Source organism: Lonchura striata, chromosome 16 (assembly GCF_046129695.1).
Source record: "Lonchura striata isolate bLonStr1 chromosome 16, bLonStr1.mat, whole genome shotgun sequence".
Taxonomy (NCBI): Eukaryota; Metazoa; Chordata; class Aves; order Passeriformes; family Estrildidae; genus Lonchura; species Lonchura striata.
The window spans coordinates 4,536,112-4,554,929 of record NC_134618.1 but is presented as its reverse complement, the minus strand read 5'-3'; the positions used below and the strand labels follow the sequence as shown (position 1 = coordinate 4,554,929).

Genomic DNA, 18,818 nt, shown 5'->3' with positions numbered 1-18,818 from the left:
TCTGGTCTGAGAATTTTGAAACCTTCTGTCACCTTGTTTAATTGCAGTGTTACAAAATTAGAGCCTCATCTGGCACCAGCCTCAGCAGTGATTGATTGAGTCACATCCAAGCGCAGGCTTGGAGGCTATTTCAGGTCTCTGCTGTCCCTTCAGTGCTGCCAACAGGTTCCTCACAGGTTCCTCAGAATCAGTGGAAGTTCTGTCCCTCCCCAGTCTCTGCCAAGGAAATTTACTGTTGTTTGCCTTCCATTTGTTAATTACCAGGATGTGGTAATCTTTCAGGACAGTTGAAGTCCATGTGTACATTCAGTTATTGCTTAATTCCTTGTTATCTTCTAGGTCTTTTTCAGAATTGATTCCCCAGTACTGAAAGAGCCCAGAATTAGGGCCTGGGACATTTGTGGGAAAGAGCATGGGAGCAGGCATGGGGAGAGAAAGGTGTGAGCAAACCCCTGCCAGCTGTGGCAAGGGAAGAAGGGAGAAGGGAGCTGGCTTCACGTGGTGGGATATGTGTGTTTGTATCCACATTGTGAATGCAGGAGTCATTTCTGTGCTCTGAAACCACTGAATAAACTTTCTGCCTCAAGCTGAATTGAGCTCACAACTGCAAGAACTGACTGCATTTGTTAAATCACCACTAAAAAAGCTATAGTTTCTCCTGACCTTAAGGAGACTACATTCGTAATTGCACTGTAGCCATGCACAGGGGAATCAGTCATTGAGAATTTGCTGTCATCAGAACAGCAGTTCTCCCCTAACAAGGAAAAGCTTGAGTACAAAGAAAATAGAGCTGAAATGGGAAGTAAAGTTCCAGTTGTCTCCAGCAGAAGGGAATAGGGAGCAGGGAAAGAAATGGCAATTTACCCCACATCCTCTAACAAACCACTTAGGCTGTTTGGAGCATTGCTGGCCTTAAAATGCAAGGTATCTTTGGCATCTTTTAGGCTTCAGAAGATGGTGATGGATCAAGAGAAGCAAGAAGGTGTCTCCACCAAGTGCTGCAAGAAGTCCATCGTGCGGCTGGTGCAGAGGCTGGCGCGGGACGGGCTCCTCAGGCTCTACCGCACCACGGTCATCCAGGATGGCATCAGCAAAAAGGTGACACAGACACAGCCTTCATCTCATGTCTCACAGTGCCCTGGACCTTTCTGCTGGAGTGCATGGGTGACTTCTTTCAGCAGAACCCACAGTGGAGCTACCTACCCAGAGGCTTCATGTCAAACTAAGCTACTGTGAGAACCAGATCACTGCTTTCCATTATTCGGCTGCAGATAATTGAGACCAAGGAACAGGCCAGAGATCAAAGTCTCTGAATCTCCCTTCCCAGAGGTTCTGCTGCTTATCTGTTCTGTGATTCATGGTTCTTTCCCTGCACTGACAGGCTGCACCAAAAAATCTGTTTAAGCCCCTTTTGAAAGCCAAGAGTGTATGAAATATCCTCAGTGAGCTTCTGAGTTGAAATTTATAGAATGTGATTTTTAATTTTAAAACAAAAATCTGCTGTTACTTAGGTTTATGGAAGTCAGATGTCTGGTTGTAGAGTTGAGACTTGTCACTTACTCTAGTGTGAAATTCTCATAAGCAGAGAATTGAATCCACTGAAAATTACCTGCTGCATAATTAGTGTAGAGCACAGATTACAGTTTACCAATCTGAACTGTGTGTGTGCTTGCAACAGCAATATGTGTTAGCTTGGCCTTTCACCTAATGAGCTCTGACTTTTCATTTTTCACTCTCAGCCTAATATTTACAAGTCAAAATATTTGTTTCTCAGATATTTCAGCTTTTAAAAACCCAAACCCCAAAGTTTGTAGAAATGTCACTAGTGATTTATTGGTATGACTATGTAGTTTGACCTCTTGTTTAATGCAAAGTAGCAACAGGAATTTTCATTCAAAAATATAAATTAACTGTTAATCTCAGGATTATGCATCTGATTAAGAGCCAGTATGTCCATAGACACCTTTGTTTGTGTTGTGCTGCTGTGGACAGGTGGAGTTTGTTGTGCACCCCTCAGTGAGTCCCAGTGATCCCCTGGTGAAAAGCGCGATCGAGCAGGTGCGGTTCCGCATCTCCAACTCCAGCACCGCAAACAGGCAAGTCAGGGATGCCTGGGATGGCTTGGGGGAGCTTGGCTTATCTAAGATGTGCAAAAATGCAGAGGAAATAAACACAAGGTAAGCAAAAAAACCAACCAAGCAAACAACCTCTTCTCTAGCAACAGAGAAATGGAATTGTGAAGCTGAGGCGATGTGCTGGTATCTCCTCAAGTCAGGGAAGACAGGAATTAAGCTCTGCTTATTTTTTATCTAAGTGCTGTGTGGTTTTACTACAGGATTAAAGTCCCCCAGACACCAACATCACAGGACCATGGTGAGGAAGAAAACCAGGGACAAGAGGCAGTTCCTGATTCAGGAAATACGCAAGAAAACTCATGTAAAGCTGATAATAGTCGGACAGGAAAACCTGATGATAAAATGGGAGTAACACAGCTAAAGAACTATCACCCTGTTACAGGTACAGCCAACTTTGGGGTTTCTGTCATCCTTCACCTCCCATTTATTATTAATAATAATTTCCACATGTCTCCTAAGATGTTTATATTAAACCAAACTAACTTATCCAATGTTTTCTTAGCTGCTTGTGTTTTTTACAATCATGAACTGGAGCATTTGTCTTTACTACTACTTCTTTACTATTTGTAACTTATATTTACTTTCAACTGCCCATCTTTCCTTCTACTTTTCTTCATATTAGTTTTGCATAGAGAGCTGTTTCTCCTGCTCTAATTCTCTTTTTATTTCTATTTGGTCTTTAATCTTCTCTCCCAGTTCCAGGACTTGGACGTTCTCTTGGCTTTCTTCCCAAAATGCCCCGTTTAAAAATGGTCCACATGTTCCTCTGGTACTTAATTTATGGACATCCTTTAAATGAAACACGGCAAAAAGGAGGTAGTGACGGTGAGAAAACACAAAGGCCTGATGAGAATGCAGCTGTAATTGAAGCACAACCAGATGGGACCTTAGAAATTGTGACAAGTGTGGTGAATCCTGAGAGCTCTGCACACGAGACTGAAGTAGATCTGTCTAATCAAACAGGTAAGAAGTGGCGCATCCTGACTTTACTACAGACCTTACCAAGGTTCAACACTGCAAAACAGATAGAAGTCTACTTCAGAAAGGTTTGAATATCAAGAGTTTAGAGAATGTTCAGGTCATTTTGGATTTTCAGACTGTGAACTGCCAGTTGTGTTGTGCTTGAGCAGTCAGAGTGCAGCTCTGGGTGTAAGTGTTGGCTGTGGTGTGTTCTTGCTGGCAGTGTACGTGGATGACTCGTCGTGGATGCGCTACATCCCTCCCCTGCCCGTGCACGGGGAGTTTGGCTTTGGATGGGCTCTGGTCAGTGACATCCTCCTCTGCTTGCCCCTCTCAGTCTTTGTTCAGATTGTACAAGTCAGCTACAAGGTACGATGCTCTTGTCTTTTCCTTCAGTCTGATGATGTCAGCTGTACCTATGGGCTGGAACAAATATCCCCTCAATTTGTTTTAGCAAAACTAGACCCTGGAGAGGAGACACTTCAGTCTTTTACAGAAAAAGTAGTTGCTTTTTACAGGCTCACTGAAAAATGTATAGCCCTGTAATACTACAAATTCTTAAGATACTATTTTGCCAGGAGCTTTTTATAATCTCACTGAATCTTCTGCCTTATTGATTAACAAGAATAATGTTTAAGCATTTTACAAAAGCAGTAAGGTTTACTTAGAAAATATTTTATCAGGCAATTCTGGTAGCAAAGCTTTATACTTGAAGGGATAGTTACGTTTTGCATTTTGCTTAACTTCTAAAATAATCTAGGTGGAAGGTCTGGAGGATTTTTTAAATGATCCAATAAAAAAGCACACTCTGATCAGATTTCTTCCAAGGCCAGTCCGACAGCAGCTCCTCTACAAAAGGTAAGCAGCTGAGTCAAAATAAGTGGCTCTAGAGAAGAGCCAACAGTGGCTGATTGTTTTCTCAGTTATTTCCTGTTTGTGTCAAAGAGAACTGTGGCACTTAAGACAAGGACCATCAATCCTCAAAGGATAGTGTGCCAAACTGTATTTTTCTCTCCCAAATAGCAAGTAATAAGAAACTAATAAACAATATTCATGTATGCTGTCAGGCAGTGCTTGAGAACTGAGAGGTTCTGTCCTTCATAACTCATCAGCAGGATGTTGCTTCTGTATAAAACACACTCCTGACTGATGCTAAATTCAGAATTTAATAGGGTCTAAGTGTTGCTGTCCTTCATAAATCTTTCCAGAGTTGCCACATTTCCCAGCTCCTGCTTCTCACACATTCAGTTTCTCCTCATACTCTCTGTGGCACATCTGCCATGGTTTGCCATTTCTCTTGTAGGAGATGTAAAACTTGAGGTTGGACTGAAGAAAGGAAAGTGATGTGAATATGTGGAACCAAGAGCACCATGTTAGTTTTCCCCAGAAAGTCACTGCTGAAAATTTATGAATGGTTGGAGGTTTACATGACATTTCCCAAACCTGCACATATGCCTTTGGTGAGGGAGCAAGGCTGGGCACTATCAGCAGCTAAGGCTCATGGGGAGCCCAGGTTTGCAATTCCAAACCTATTGTTAAATCTTAGCAATTAGAAACTGCATTGATGGCATTTTCTGAAATCTGCAGGCTCCATCTGATGGGTTGATGCAAAACAATATGATACATAACCAAGCTGTCTCTTCAGCCTCCTTTCACTAAAATTGCTAACTGAGCCAAATGTCTAAGCTTGATCTTTCTGACCCCCAGAGAAAACTCCTGCCAAAATCCAACTCCCATTTAACTGCATTTAATTAGATCTTAGTGAAGTTAAATGTGGGCAAAGCTAATTTTTTACAAACTCAGAAACTAAATCTTGCAGAAGGTTCCTGCAACTGCCAGAATTTTGCCATACATGTAGGTATGCAGGATGGAAAATGCTGCACTTTCTGCTCTGCCAAAGCTTTGAGCAACTGAAAGCAGTTTCTTGGAACAATAATTTTAAACAATCTGAGCTCCAAGAATCATTTTCCAGTTCTTCATACATACACATATGAAGGCCTGTATTTAGCAGTCATGTTTTCTTTCTCCTGTCTTCTTTACATAACATAAAATTGTCTGCAGATCTGCTGTTGACCATATTTAATTCATTTTTACATATGTTATTTCTGCCTAATTTTCTTTTTTGCTAGTAAAGTTTTGCTTAGTATTTTGTTAAAAATATTGGGTTTCTGATTTTAGGAGAGGAAATTTGGACCCTTGGGGTATTACATGTTTTCCATAGGCTGATAATTCAAGCAGAAATACCACTTCAGAAATTCTATAACTTGGTGGTTTGCTGAAAGCTCAGGTTGCTGCATGAAAATGTTGGATTTTCTGGTATCACTTCTCTGTTTTCATGAGTGCTACCTTTAACACTCCTACCATTGCTACAGGAGGTACATCTTCTCAGTGGTAGAAAACCTTCAAAGATTATGTTACATGGGACTGCTGCAGTTTGGCCCAACAGAGAAGTTTCAAGACAAAGACCAGGTAATTTTAAAAAATTTTAAAGGCAATTACTCTTCATGAATCGCTCAAGTTCTGGGGTTCATAATTACCTTGAATGAAGTACTGATGATTCAGATGTATGTGCAAATCTCCAAATCCAAGTGATACTATAAGTTGTGCAGGTATTTTTTTACCTCTTTTCTCTGGAAAGGAACTACTCAAATGTATAATGCTGAACACTGCACACAATAATGTGCAGTGGAGGAGGTCCCAGACTGGAAAGACGTAATGAAAAATCAGTATGACACATTCTTTTCTGTCAAGGTGTTAAGCTTAGATGTCTAACACAGAATAAAGGCACTGACCAGAGTAAAATAATGAGATTCATATGCATCTTTTTAGATAGAGAGCACCTGCAAAGGAGAAAGCAGACCAGACTTAGGAGGATAAGAAAGGTAATGAGGCCCTAAACACATCCATTCCAACCCCAAGTGAGGACTTGCAGGAAATAGCCACTCTTCGGAAACTTGAAATATTCTGTGCACAAGGGAGAAAATAAGCTGTTCTAAATCTAGAAAGGACATTTCTGAATTGCTGTCAAGGGAATTTGGAAATACAGTGCAATAATGTGGGAATGGGTGTGGCCTCTGTCAGAGCAGTGGCTAAAAACAGCAAAGACAGAAACTGTCCAGTCCGAAGTTGCTGTGTGTCCTGCTAATTAGGCAGTTTCAGTGATGTTTTCAGCCTGAGCTGTGCTGTGTCTGGCAGGTGTTTGTGTACATGAAGAGAAATGCTGTGATTGTGGACACCACCATCTGTGACCTGCACTACAACCTGGCACAGAGCAGCCGCCCCTTTGAGCGGCGCTGGTACGTCCTCAACACCCTGCAGGACCTGGAGAACTTCTGGTTCGACCTGCAGTGTGTCTGCCTGAACACACCACTGGGTATGGCACACTTGGACCTCCTGAGCCCCCTCTGCCCCTTCTGGGCACACCACAGTTACTCTTCCCTTCCTAAAACTTGAGCCAGGCTCTGGTTTTCCACTTCTATTGTTTTGGAATGTTGTCCTGTTCTTGCATCCCAAAAAAAAAAAAAAAGTTGTGACCTGTGTCCATATAATTGTATGAAGTTGTGATCCACTTGTGTTCAAAATTGCTGCCCCTGTTGGAAATACCAAAGTTGACAGTAGCCCTTCTCTGTGAGAAGCAGGCATGTTGTATTGACAAGGGGTAAAACTGGCAGTACCATGTGGGAGCAGTAGTTTACCTGAACAAGGTGGATTGAAGATAAGTTGAATTCTGAGCTGTCATGCTGAGAGTGAAACCCCTTTGTCTGTCCAGGAGTTGTCCGCTGTCCTCGGACAAAGAGGAGCAGCCTTGCAGGGGAGGAGACTGCCCTGGATGTGGAAAAGGAGCAGGAGTCAGCAGTGAACAAACACAACCTGGAACGAAAGTGTGCCATGCTGGAATACACCACGTAGGTCACCTGGCCCCGCTAGCTGCTGGAGCTGGGCAGAGGAGCTGTGCAGGGATGGGGATGTTACTCAACAGCAAAAGCCCTTGAGGCTGGAGCATCTCAGCTGGGTGTTCTGTGGAGTTCAGAGGTGAACTGAGTCCAAGGAGATGCTGTTTCATGTTCCAAATAACTTGGCTGCCAGGCAGGTTGTGTGCTGGAGGGATGGGATGAACAGATTGGGATTTCCTTTCAGAGCAGTACAGGTCTGTGTTGCAGGAGTCCTGAGGAGAGCAGAGGTGGGAGGGAGGGAATGCTTCCCAAGTATTCTGAATGCCAGGAGCAACAAATGGAAAGGTTTTCTGTTCCTAAGCTTTATATCATGGTATCTCACGTAGCTTCAGCAGCTCCCCATTACCACATTCTGAATCCTGTCCCTTTGTGCTGCACTTGGCTGTAATTGGTTGCAGATCAATTTCTAATGTGCACTGTGATCTGAAGGTGATCTCTGGAGCATTTAATCTTCTGCCTAATCACACCCAGAATACCTGGGAGGATTGCATGCTCACTACTTATGACAGCCATGCAGAACCTCAGCTAAAGTTTTTAGATTGTGCTGTGCGCTGTGGTTTAGCTCTGTTAATATTCTGTTCTGTTTCCATAAACAGACTGTTTAAAAATATTTTCAGTTAGTTCCATGTTGCAGGTAGATATATCAAGTTATCTTAAAAAAAATAATGGAGTTGAGGGACCCAGTTCCACTGATCTTTGCTTGAACTTCTGCATATGGTCTCTTTGTGTTGCAGTAAATCTATTAAATTGGATTTCTGGTGTTTACTTGAGTTAGGCTGGGGTGACTGCGACATCTTTAAGAAACAGTTTTGGGATATAATTAATGATGTAATATTACCCCCTAAACTGGGAGGGCAGAGGGAGAGTTCTGCACATTGCACACCAGTTAAGAGCTCTGAGAAGAAATCTGTACAAAATAATTCCTGTGGGTTTTGTTCCTCTTGCTGGTAGAGGCAGCAGGGAGGTGGTTGATGATGGATCCATCCCTGGAGATGGGCTGGGAGCTGCAGGTCTGGATTCCAGCTTTTATGGGCATCTGAAACGCAATTGGATCTGGACAAGCTACATCATCAACAAGACCAGGAAGGTGAGTATTTAAAATTTATGCACTTCTCCAAATTTTAATGTTCTTAAGGTTGAGGTAGTGACACCAAATTCATACCGTTTGCATGTTCTCAGTAAGAGTTTGCAGCACTGGAACAAAATGAGTGTCAGATGTTCACAAATCTTGGTCCTGAAGTGAATGAAAGAATTGGACATAAATTTTATTTGAGAACTGAATTTGACCATGAATTTTTAGTGCATTCAACCAAACAAGAAATACTTAAATGAGCAAGCAGTTCACATTACTCAGTGGTTCCTCTTTCCTTTCTGGAATGTAGAAGCTCTCAGGCAAAAGCAAAATGTCCAAAACAAGGAAATACACAAGGAAAAAAAAAAAAGTAAAAAAGTGAATAAATAAAAATACAACTAGGGAGCCCAACACATGCAAATCAGAATTCTGGCTAATGTCCTGTCTCATGGAATCTTGTAAGAGCAAGGGATATTTCCTCAGGATGCTCTCCCAGCTGTCTGCAATTTTAGCTCAAGGCCATTCTAAATCTGGGGCTGATGTTTCAAACCAGTAATGGGTTTTGGGTTTTTTTTGCATTACTTTGTCTGCGTTTTGTGCATATGTAAGTCTTTACTATCTCCAGCCTCCTGTGACAAAAAGTTTCAAATTCCTGGTATGTGCCATCACTTCCTTTTGATGTCTTAAGCTCAAATTACTTTTTGATGTCTTCAGTAATTGTAGAACTGTGGGAAGCTGTGAAAAATACATTCTTCATTTTTCTTACTTCATTTTTCTTTCTCATTTTCTGCATTTTTCTACTGGATTTTTGTAAATAACTCTTATGTATCTCATATTCATCACCTTTTTTAAGACTGAATCTACTATTCCCAGAACTGTCCTGTCTTTAATTATTCTTGTTGCCTTTTTTTTAGCTTGTGACAGTTATACCTCTCCTTTTTAAGGTGGAAATACAATCTGAGAATGCTTTAAGGTTGTGGCCCAGCACAGATTTTTTTTTTAGCTGCTTTGTATTGCTTTACTTCCCTAAAACTTGTATACATTTTCTTGCTTTTTCACCATTACCAGGCATTGAGCAGGAACTTGCACAGAACTGCCTGTAATTACTCTCCCCTAAGCAGTGGACAAATCAGAGCCTATCAGTGGATGTAAAATTAGAGTTGCTAATTTATTTCCCTCAGGCAGGATCATTTCACTCTTAATTCTGTCTGTTGTTCAGTCACCTCATTGTTGAGCAGAACACAACCTCCAGCAGCTCGTTGGTCTCTGCTTTCTTCTCCACATCTTGTGACCAACTTGTGCCCCCAGTGAACTCCACACAAGAGAAATGGGTTTAGCAGAGAATGGCAGAGCTCTCAATCCACTGCAGTTGGTTCAGGCTCAGATTTAGGATGGGCAGAATGTACTTATAGGAGGCATTTACTCAGTGTTTGTGCTTGCATTTTGGTTTTGTGCTTTTTAGAAGTTATTTGAAATTTAAAATGTTAACACCATTTTACAGCAAACTCTGCTCAGCCTCTGTAGCAATGAAAGAATTGAGAATTTATTTTCCAGTAATTACTGCTTTTAAACTTGAGATTTCTAACCTTTACAGTCTAGTGGTCATTCCAGTGTGATTTAAGAAAATCTCTGGAGCCATTCTAATGTGTGGTAGTAATAATACAAATTATTTCTTTCTTATAGCCAGGGAGCTTTTCCTTTAAATGGAAAATTTCTTTCTGACACTACTCAGATTATAAAGGTAAATTGTTGTTAAAACCATTGCATCCCTTTTGTATGTCACCTTTTTTAATGTTATGTTGTCTTAGGAAAATACAGTTCCTGAAAATGGGCTGACAGCAAGACTCCAAACCTTCCTCACCAAGCACTCCCTGCCACTCAGTACTGGAGGTAAGGCCTGAGACTCTGCCACAGCTCCTCCTGCCTTTGTCAAACCCAGCATGAAGGGTGTGGGTTGTTCTTGTCCCCTTCTAGTAATCTGGGATGTTCCTGGGGCAGTAAAACAGATAAATGATTTCATTCCCTATTACTGGCTAAATGGAACAATAATTTTTTACCTAGTATTGATAACATGGGCTGGTCCTGTCCCCTTACAATGATCTAGAATACTTCTGGGGCTGTAAAATAGATGTGTAGATAAATTCTTACAAAACAATAATTTCTCTCCTTTGTAATTTCTGATGTGCAGTTTGCAGAAAGTCCAGAGGGACCAATGTTTTGTAGCATTGTTACCCAGCCTAATGTGTGAGCTAAGGAGGGGAAAATGCGTCAGGTTGAATGTAAAATCTGAGCTCTGTTCCCTTGTGTTTGTGCACTGTAAACAAGGCTTAATTACTTGATGATTCCTCATTAATGTAGGAATTTATTCTGGGAGCTGCTGAGAAGGGGCATGAAATGACATGACTAACAAAGAGCAATTTTGAGAGGGCATCTGTCTTTTCAATTTACTGAAATTTGTCATTTGGTCTCTTATACCTTGTATTAACATTGTAGAATGTCATTGCTAAAAAGCTCCACTGCTGTAAATATGTGTCATTTTAGGTAACAAAATTAATATTTTGGGAGAAGCAAAGGTAGGATCAGAGTCACTTATCCAGAAAGAATGTATTGAAATAACTAAAGAACCAACCCAGGATAGAACAAAACGAGTGAGAGGTGGAAAAAGCCAAAAGAGGAAGAGGCTTAGGAAAGATGTTGGAAAGAAGACAAAGAAGAAAAAAAAAGGTAAGAAACAGGAAAAAGCAGCATTCTTTACTATGCCTGGGCATGCAGGAAGCTGCTTTGGCAAAGAGGGTGTGCGACAGGGCAGCTGTGTGGCCATGTCTGTGCTGCCTCAGTCACTGGGAAGCCTCAGGTGTCCCATGAGCTGTGTGTGAGCCACAGCTGCACAGGCTGCAGGTACCCTCATGGAGTTTGTGCCCAAGAAGCTCCCTGCAATCCATGATCAGCTCTTGATAGCTGGCTTAAAGATTCCTCATGGAATGATGCTCTAGGCTGTCATTTTGCCAATTAAAATGTTTGTTTTCTCATGCCTGGGAGGGCTATTGCTGCATTTCACTTCTAGACTGCAACTTCCTTCCCTGCTTGTCTGTTATTCTTATAAATTTGAACTGGTGCTGAGCCTGTGCTAGAAGTTTGAGTTAATCAGAATATAAGGTGCTGAGATAAATGTCTTGTTTCCCTGGGTTTGTCAGAAGAGGATTCTGCAGACAAAAGCAAACGGCTGCGCTACCACGACAAGGCTGACCAGAGTGCCCTGCTGAGGATGACACGGCTGCGCGTCACCTGGACGGTGCAGGAGGACAGCCTGCTCATGCTCTGCAGGATTGCCAGCCACGTGCTCAATGCCAAGGTGTGAGCACTGCTCATTTTGAAAGACTGTGGTGTATGAGCTTGTCTAACCATCCTGTATCCATCCGCAAACAACTTCAAAAACTGAGAGATTTGACAAATCAAATTAAAACAACGATGGATCATGTCAGACGACTTGTTTAAAGGATAGAGTTTTGCATCTTAGCTAAAAGAGCTTTACAAAATAAGTTTATGTGCATTGATTATTATCATAACACTATCAGTGATAGTACCTTATGTACTTCACTGTATACAAGTATATGTACTTCTTGTATACAAGACCATCAAAGTTTCTTCTGTCCGAGAGAGGGAGAAATGTGGGAAATGGATTTGTAGAGTTATCAGGGCCTGACAGAAGGCCCACATAGTGTGCATGTGTATGCAAACTTTGAGATAAGAAATGCTGACTTAGAAATGCCATGGAATAGGACAGATACTGTTGAGAGAGAAATTGAACTAGAAAAACTCCATCTTCAAAGGATGACCTTGCAAATAAGACTGAATACTTTGGAGAAATAGATCTATGAAAGATGCATTGTAGTAAGATCCACGAGGGGTAATTTCAGATAATTGCCTTTAAGGCATTTACAGCATGGTGTGGCAAAAGCTGATAGGCCAAGAAACACTTATAAGGTATTGTAATTAGGAAATGGTTGGCTGCTGATGGTGATGGCATGAGTTATAACACCTGCATTGTCTCAGCCTTCTCATGAGACTGAAAATGGAATGAAAGTTTTGAAAACGCCTCTCAGGTGCCCCATCTCTGGGTCAGAAAAGGGTATTGTCTGACCAGCACAGAGCTGCTGGGTGCTGCCCACACATTTCACCTGCCAGGACTTCTCACCATATTTGTGCACACAGAGGTTGAACTGCAGACACTCTGTTCCTCCTGCAGGTGAAAGGGCCCTTCGTGCCCTGGCAGGTGGTGAGGGACCTGATGCACTCCAGCTTCGAGGAGTCTCTGGATAAAACCTCCCATTCCGTGGGACGCAGAGCCCGCTACATTGTCAGAAACCCACAGACCTACCTCAATTACAAGTAAGAACTTTTCTGTGTTGTAGATATAGGCTATATTCTCCTGGAGGGACATGGTCCTCCTACATATTTCTTTTGTTTCATGGCACTTAAAAATTTCATCTTGCTTGCACCCTGCTGCTGTCAGATCTGTTTTGAACTGGGAAAATTTCAGCTCTGAGCAACACCTTCAATTGTATCTCTTGCAGAGTTTGCCTTGCTGAGGTTTACCAAGATAAAGCCCTTATTGATGATTTCATGAATAGAGAAAATAATTATGAAGATCCACAGGTAGGAGGGAAGTATTCCAAAAGTTTATAGAGTACCTTATGCTGTTTGAATTACTGAGTACTTGCACTGTTATTTCATGCCTTTTCTCTTCCTTGAACCCTTAGCTATTTTAAAAATAGCATCACTGTAAAAATGCAGCATCATTGCTGGTTTGGGATAAAGTGGACACAGGGCAGCTTTCCAAAGGCACATAAACAGCCCCCTGTGCAACAACCACTGTGTGTTTTCAATGTGCTTGTTTATAAATATCCATGACTAAACATCTCTATCTTCTGATTCTTTTTTTTATCCTTTCAGACACATTGTTATCTGAGCAAGAAAATGTTTTTGTTCTGTAATTTTTTATTTTTATTCCAGTTGTGTGTTGAACTGTCACCTTAGCTTCTGTGAATGAGTGCAGGAACACGAGCAAATTTATCAGACTTGATTTGAGCAGCCAAAAGATTTTATTTCTTTTTTTTTTCCATTTAAATGAACCATAATTTCAAATTGAAAAGTTGTTTACACTTTCAGTGCAAGCAATTCCATTTTGCTTTTCAGAATTTTTTTCAGAACAAGGACAGTGTCATAGCAAGATTTTTATCTTGGAATGCCAATTCATACCACTGTCAGAAAAGCCCATCAGTTCTGTTGCTAGATTCATGTTGCTTAAAGGAAGAGCAGTTGTTCATTGATGAGACATCACTAAAATAAATATGTGTCCTCATCCCCAAAGTCTGTTAAATAGAAACTTCTTTCTAGAGATCATTCCTCTCATGTAACAGGTGTTCTCCAAGCCATGATTGTGCAAACACTTCATGGAGAACATGGAAAAGCCTGCAGGGCTTGAGCAGAAGCTTAAACATAGCTCTAGTAAGAGATCTTGCTGTTAATTCAGGAAATTGTCTTAGAACATATGTTCATGGTGCTTGGCTTGTAGCTGTGAGCTGATTACAGATGGAACCTGCAACTGTTCAGTGAATCAGCAAACCCAAACTGCACGAGCTTTTCCCTGCCTTGCCTTGGCTGTTGGACTGCTTCTGACTTCAGAATTCAGCTATTGCTACAAGAATTTTCATGCACACTTGAAAAGTAGAGGGGTTTTTCCACTCTTAAGAAATTGAGCTTGATGACTTTTCTGTCTCCTCTTTTCGAAGGTTTGTGCAAATGAGTTTAAAGAGTTTGTGGAAAGACTGAAAGAGAAATTCAGTTCGACCCTGGGAAACCCCAAACTGGAGATTCCTGACACTCTGGAGGAGCTCTTTGCCAGGTAATTTAATCCTGGTGCTTTTGGCTCTGCACATGGGGTGGGGTGAGGCAGTGAGAGAGGGGACAGCAATTCAGAGCAGGTCTCTTCTCTGGGCATGATTTACACCCTCTGTACTTGTGCCCTTAGTAAGAAAATAAGTTTTACTAAATCCAACCAGCAGTGTTTCTTTCATGTCCACTCTTCCTAAATACATATAAGTCATTTTCAGTTATTTGTACAATTTTGCTGATTTCAAACCATTCTTATTGCTTAAATAAGACTTTTAGACCAGAAATTCACTACAGCAGATTTTCCTAAATTGTCAAGTCCTCAACCTTGGTGTTGGAGATGTTGCTACTCAGGTGTAACATTTATTGCAGCAAAAATCTAGCATTTTTCAGATTAACTGGCCCCATTTTCTATCACAATTTGTAGCTGGTTGCTCAGCTGAATCATTTCAGTGCTGCTAAAAGTATTGATAAGGAAGAGCACTCAGCCTTGTACAGCATTCTCCAGCTCCAGGTTGTTAAGCTTTTTCATGATGATTAAGACTTGAAAAGCAGCATGGAAAAATTACGTCTCAGACCATTTTATGATAACAAATTGAGCGCCTTTGTAATTTTTCTTATTTTGAGAAGAGTTGTGCAAAAGTGCTGCTGGCCGTAACTAGAAGTCCAAAACCTCAATAAAATGACAAATCCTTTCAGTGCTAGAACTGTCCCCTGTCCATTGTTTTATCTTCTTGTCAACAGATATTTGAGTGGAGGTGGATCTGGACAGTTCTTTTCCTGTCTGACCCTTGTGCTGAGGGCTGCTGGAGCACACAGTCCCTGGGCTGGCCCAGCACTTGCCTCGTTAGCAGTTGTGCTCATCAGCCTCTGGGCTTCATGGCTGATGCAAAATCACAGAAAATCACAGAAAATCTGGTTCCAGTGTTCTCCTTTGCCTTCCCTTAACTAGATTTCGAGTGCTGGCAATCGGAGAAGATACAAATCAAGGCCCAAAAGAGGATAATCTGAGCAGGTGAGTAGCAGTAGCACCATTTTCCTCATCAGGATCAGGCCACATCAGCCTCTCCCAACTGTGGAAGTCATATAAAGAGTGTCCTAATTCAGTGTTTCCATCTGTTGCAGTGTATAAATTTATTAACAAAAAAATACTTTGATAAGACTGTAGGAACCTCTGACATAAATTTGGCAGATAAAATGATAACATAGATAACCTCAAAATGATTTTATCACTGGGACAACTGTACATTTTCTATGTGGATGTTGTATCTTAAGAGCAGGAGATGTTATCAGGGAGAACTTTGTGTCAGATTATCTGGACTGATCAAAAAATTGGGGGTAGAAGGTGAGGGAAAACAACAGTAACAGATTCCTTTACATGAATGATCCTCAGCTATAGATCTTGTGCCTCTGTGCTTCTATTTCAGAAGCAGGTGATGGAGTTTGTCGATTTTTATTCTGGTTTAATGGATACCTCATATTCAAAAATCACCAGGAATAAATATTTTTTCTTTTTTTTTTTTTTCCTTTCAGTATTTATGATATTCATTTCCTAGTGCTGCAGAATCTGATTCAGAGCACACTGGCACTCTCAGATCACCAGATGGAATCTTGCCTGTCATTTCAGGTACAGTGTCTGGACCAAACATAGCTGCACATAGAATCATGAAATTGTTTAGGTGGGAACAGCCCAGCGCTGCCAAGGCCACCACTAAACCATGTTCCTAAGTGCCACATCCACGTGTGGTCAATACAACCCTAAAGTTTCTCCTCCCTCCCTCTGCACATTCCTTTTTCAAATGGGAGAAAAGAAACCCAGAAACTTGGATTTGTATCCATTCTGTGGGGAGTATTCTGCTTTTAGGAAATTATATATCGTAGGAAGATTTTCAGTTTGTTGTTTTCTCTCTGAGGATGAGATTGCAAGATGTGAGGTTGAAGCAATTCCCTAAAAGCACATGAAATAAGCTCCACATCACTTCCAGTGTGCCATGCTTTAGTGCCCACCTGAGCAGCTGGAATGTTCTGGAGGAGATATAAAAACAATCCTAATAGCCATCTATCACTGGTGTTGGGGGTCTCTCCTTCTGTGCTGGGCCTACAAAAAGATCATCAATCAGTCAAGTGCTTAAGTAAGGTCAAGGTTCCAAGGGAGTCTAACAGCTCATAATCAAGAGTGGAACCTGCATAGCCAAGCTTTCAGAACCAAGTGTTCCTGCTGAAATGAGGGGAAGAATTTACCAAAATGTATGGCAGAGGAGCATTTTTCACATCCCTAATTCCAGTGGGAGCCGATCCCATTTTGAATATGAAGTTAACTTAATTGGCATTTACCATGGCAAGTCTGGAAGGCCACAGAAGGAACAGAGGGGTAAAGTGAATTTATAGATGATTTCCATCCTTGTCGGAATCTGAGGTATTGATGATTCTCAGATTGTAGAAAGTCTCTGTCTTTCAGCCCTGCTGCCAAAGAAGAAGTCATAATTGGTCTGTGCTGGTTCCAAGGCTGTTTATTCTGTTTATCTCTAACATGTTCTGCTGCCCTGCCCAGCTCTGTCCTGCAGGGCAGCGTGTGGGGCTCTGCCCTCAGTGGGATGTTACAAACATTAAATACCAGAAACTCCCTGGGCTGGATTTACAATAACGTGCCAATATCTGTCACCTACGTTGGACAGTGTGTCCCCAGCCTGAACCAACAGAAAAATGCCAACACCACAGTGAAACATGGAGGGCATGAAGAAGGAGAAAAAGGACAAGGCACACCCAATTTCCTCCATCTTGTCCCCTTTGAACCCCTAACCTAGAATCCTAAAATTTTAATTTTGCACCCGTGCCACACTTAATTATTACTTATATCAAACACTCAGAGCTTGTAATGCATCCTGTAAGATTGAAAACTCTTTTCCATGGACAGGGATCACAGACAGTGTCTCTGGGGGCTCTGTCCAGGGGGGTTCCTGACCCCTGCCAGGGTCCCAGGGCAGCCAGAGGGAAGCTCTGGATTCCCACACATCCTGGCTTGTGGCTTTTCCCCCTGAGTGCCCTGGAGCAGGCAGTGCAGAGCTGGGGCTGGGCTGTGTTGCAGACGTTCCGGCTGTACCAGGAGTACCGGGATGACATCCTGGTGAAGGCTTTCCTGGAGTGCCAGAGGAGGAGCCTGGTGAACCGGCGCAGGGTCAACCACTCGCTGGGGCCCAAGAAGAGCCGCGCGCTGCCCTTCGTGCCCATGTCCTACCAGCTGTCCCAGAGCTACTACAGGTGGGTGGCAGGGGGACGCTGCTGGGCTTGGAGCAAAGGAAAAAAATCTACCCAAGCGTGGCTTGGAGGTGACAGCACAGGAGAAGTGTCCAGAGCAAAGAACCTTCAGCTGAGGGAGCCGAGGAAGGTGAAGGTGAAGCTGACATCACATCTGTCAGTCCTTACATGGGGAGCAGTCAGGGCATAGAGCTAAGGGTGCTGGGCAGGAGTTCAGAGGCACATGGAGAGGGGAGGAGATGCAGCACCACAGTTGTAGATGTGGTGGGAAGATTTCTTTAGCACTCCTGTGAAGCAGAAGATGATAGCTTTGCTTTTTATTTGCTGTATGCTACCTGACCTTTACAAGTGCATAAACACCTAATGTTCTGGAAGTAGTAAAAGGACTGTGAAAGCAGATGTGGAAGGTACTTGGTCACCAGCTCTAGAATGAAACTTCAACTGTGGCTCTTCTATACTACCATAATTACAAAACTTATTCTCAGAGCAGATTTTGAAGGATTTGTGCTTCTTTGTGTTTTTGTGCAGAGTTTTTACATGGCGCTTCCCCAGTACCATTTGTACGGAGTCTTTCCAGTTCCTAGAGAAGCTCAAGGATGCTGAAAAATCAGACCAGCCACATAACTTCACATTTAAAGATGAAGAAAATGCATCATCAGAAGGCATGGTGGCATTTCCCATGGATGGCCCTGGTGGTCAGTGTGTGGCCATGCTCTCCCTCTTCTCCCTGGGACTGGTGGCTGTGAATGTGAGAATCCCAGAGCAGATCATTGTGGTGGACAGCTCTATGGTGGAAAATGAAGTGATAAAAAGGTAAATGCTGTTATTTCTATTAGAGAATACAGTTAGGGGATAACTTGGGTGAAATTGGACAGGAATTTGCATTTCCTGCTCTGCACTGTAGCATTTTTACTGTGCTATTATTTTGATTTTTATTTCTGAGGAGGTGCTCTGAAGACGTAATGGCATTTAAGTCAATGTCTCTCATTATAGCCCTGGGCTACATTTGCCTTCATATGTGACATTTCAATTGCTTGGCACTTCAGTGCCATCAGAGCTGACATGGAAAGGAGAGCACTGGGTGCTATAGGAGCATTCCATCAGCATTGTGCCTTGGCATGTGACAGAATGAGAGGCTTGGTAACAAGGTTTCAGCTTTATCAGTGGAACCTCTCACCACGGCAGTGTTTCTGTGCACTGTCTCCTTTTGGATTTAATTTTCCTGTAAGCCTGCAGTAACAGCATGAACTGAAACTGTCCCCAGGCAGTGGGAGCCTGTGAGCCCTTTTCCTTACAATCGTTATGTGCTTTCTTAAAATTGCAACTAAAATCTCTTAGTTATTTGATCTGCTGCTTCCTATTGTGATAAGCATGAAAAATACTTTGTTCTTTTTCTCTTTAGGGCAGCTTAATTCCTACTTGAGGAATATTACTGTGGTCCCTCTCCCATAGCATGCTGTTCTTTAAAATGAGCAGCTTCAGTTCCTTTATTCATGTTACCCAGTTTTCTTTCTTTCTCATTATTTTCTTCTGCACTGAATTGTGATATCA

The 18,818-nt window shown here is 42.1% G+C and overlaps 1 protein-coding gene across 1 annotated transcript in view; it reads left to right on the top strand.

Annotated features, from left to right (window-relative positions):
- Positions 1-18,818, top strand: part of GTF3C1 (general transcription factor IIIC subunit 1) — a 39,875-nt gene that overhangs the window by 12,028 nt on the left and 9,029 nt on the right. Inside the window, exons 12-31 of the mRNA XM_021531211.3 lie at positions 945-1,098; positions 1,993-2,096; positions 2,336-2,517; positions 2,832-3,098; positions 3,319-3,464; positions 3,856-3,953; positions 5,468-5,564; positions 6,291-6,468; positions 6,865-7,000; positions 8,000-8,135; positions 9,929-10,010; positions 10,662-10,844; positions 11,315-11,472; positions 12,367-12,509; positions 12,695-12,776; positions 13,913-14,025; positions 14,965-15,027; positions 15,546-15,639; positions 17,098-17,270; positions 17,796-18,080. Coding sequence (XP_021386886.2) covers positions 945-1,098; positions 1,993-2,096; positions 2,336-2,517; positions 2,832-3,098; positions 3,319-3,464; positions 3,856-3,953; positions 5,468-5,564; positions 6,291-6,468; positions 6,865-7,000; positions 8,000-8,135; positions 9,929-10,010; positions 10,662-10,844; positions 11,315-11,472; positions 12,367-12,509; positions 12,695-12,776; positions 13,913-14,025; positions 14,965-15,027; positions 15,546-15,639; positions 17,098-17,270; positions 17,796-18,080 — 2,874 coding nt within the window. The remainder of the gene's footprint in view (positions 1-944; positions 1,099-1,992; positions 2,097-2,335; positions 2,518-2,831; positions 3,099-3,318; positions 3,465-3,855; positions 3,954-5,467; positions 5,565-6,290; positions 6,469-6,864; positions 7,001-7,999; positions 8,136-9,928; positions 10,011-10,661; positions 10,845-11,314; positions 11,473-12,366; positions 12,510-12,694; positions 12,777-13,912; positions 14,026-14,964; positions 15,028-15,545; positions 15,640-17,097; positions 17,271-17,795; positions 18,081-18,818) is intronic.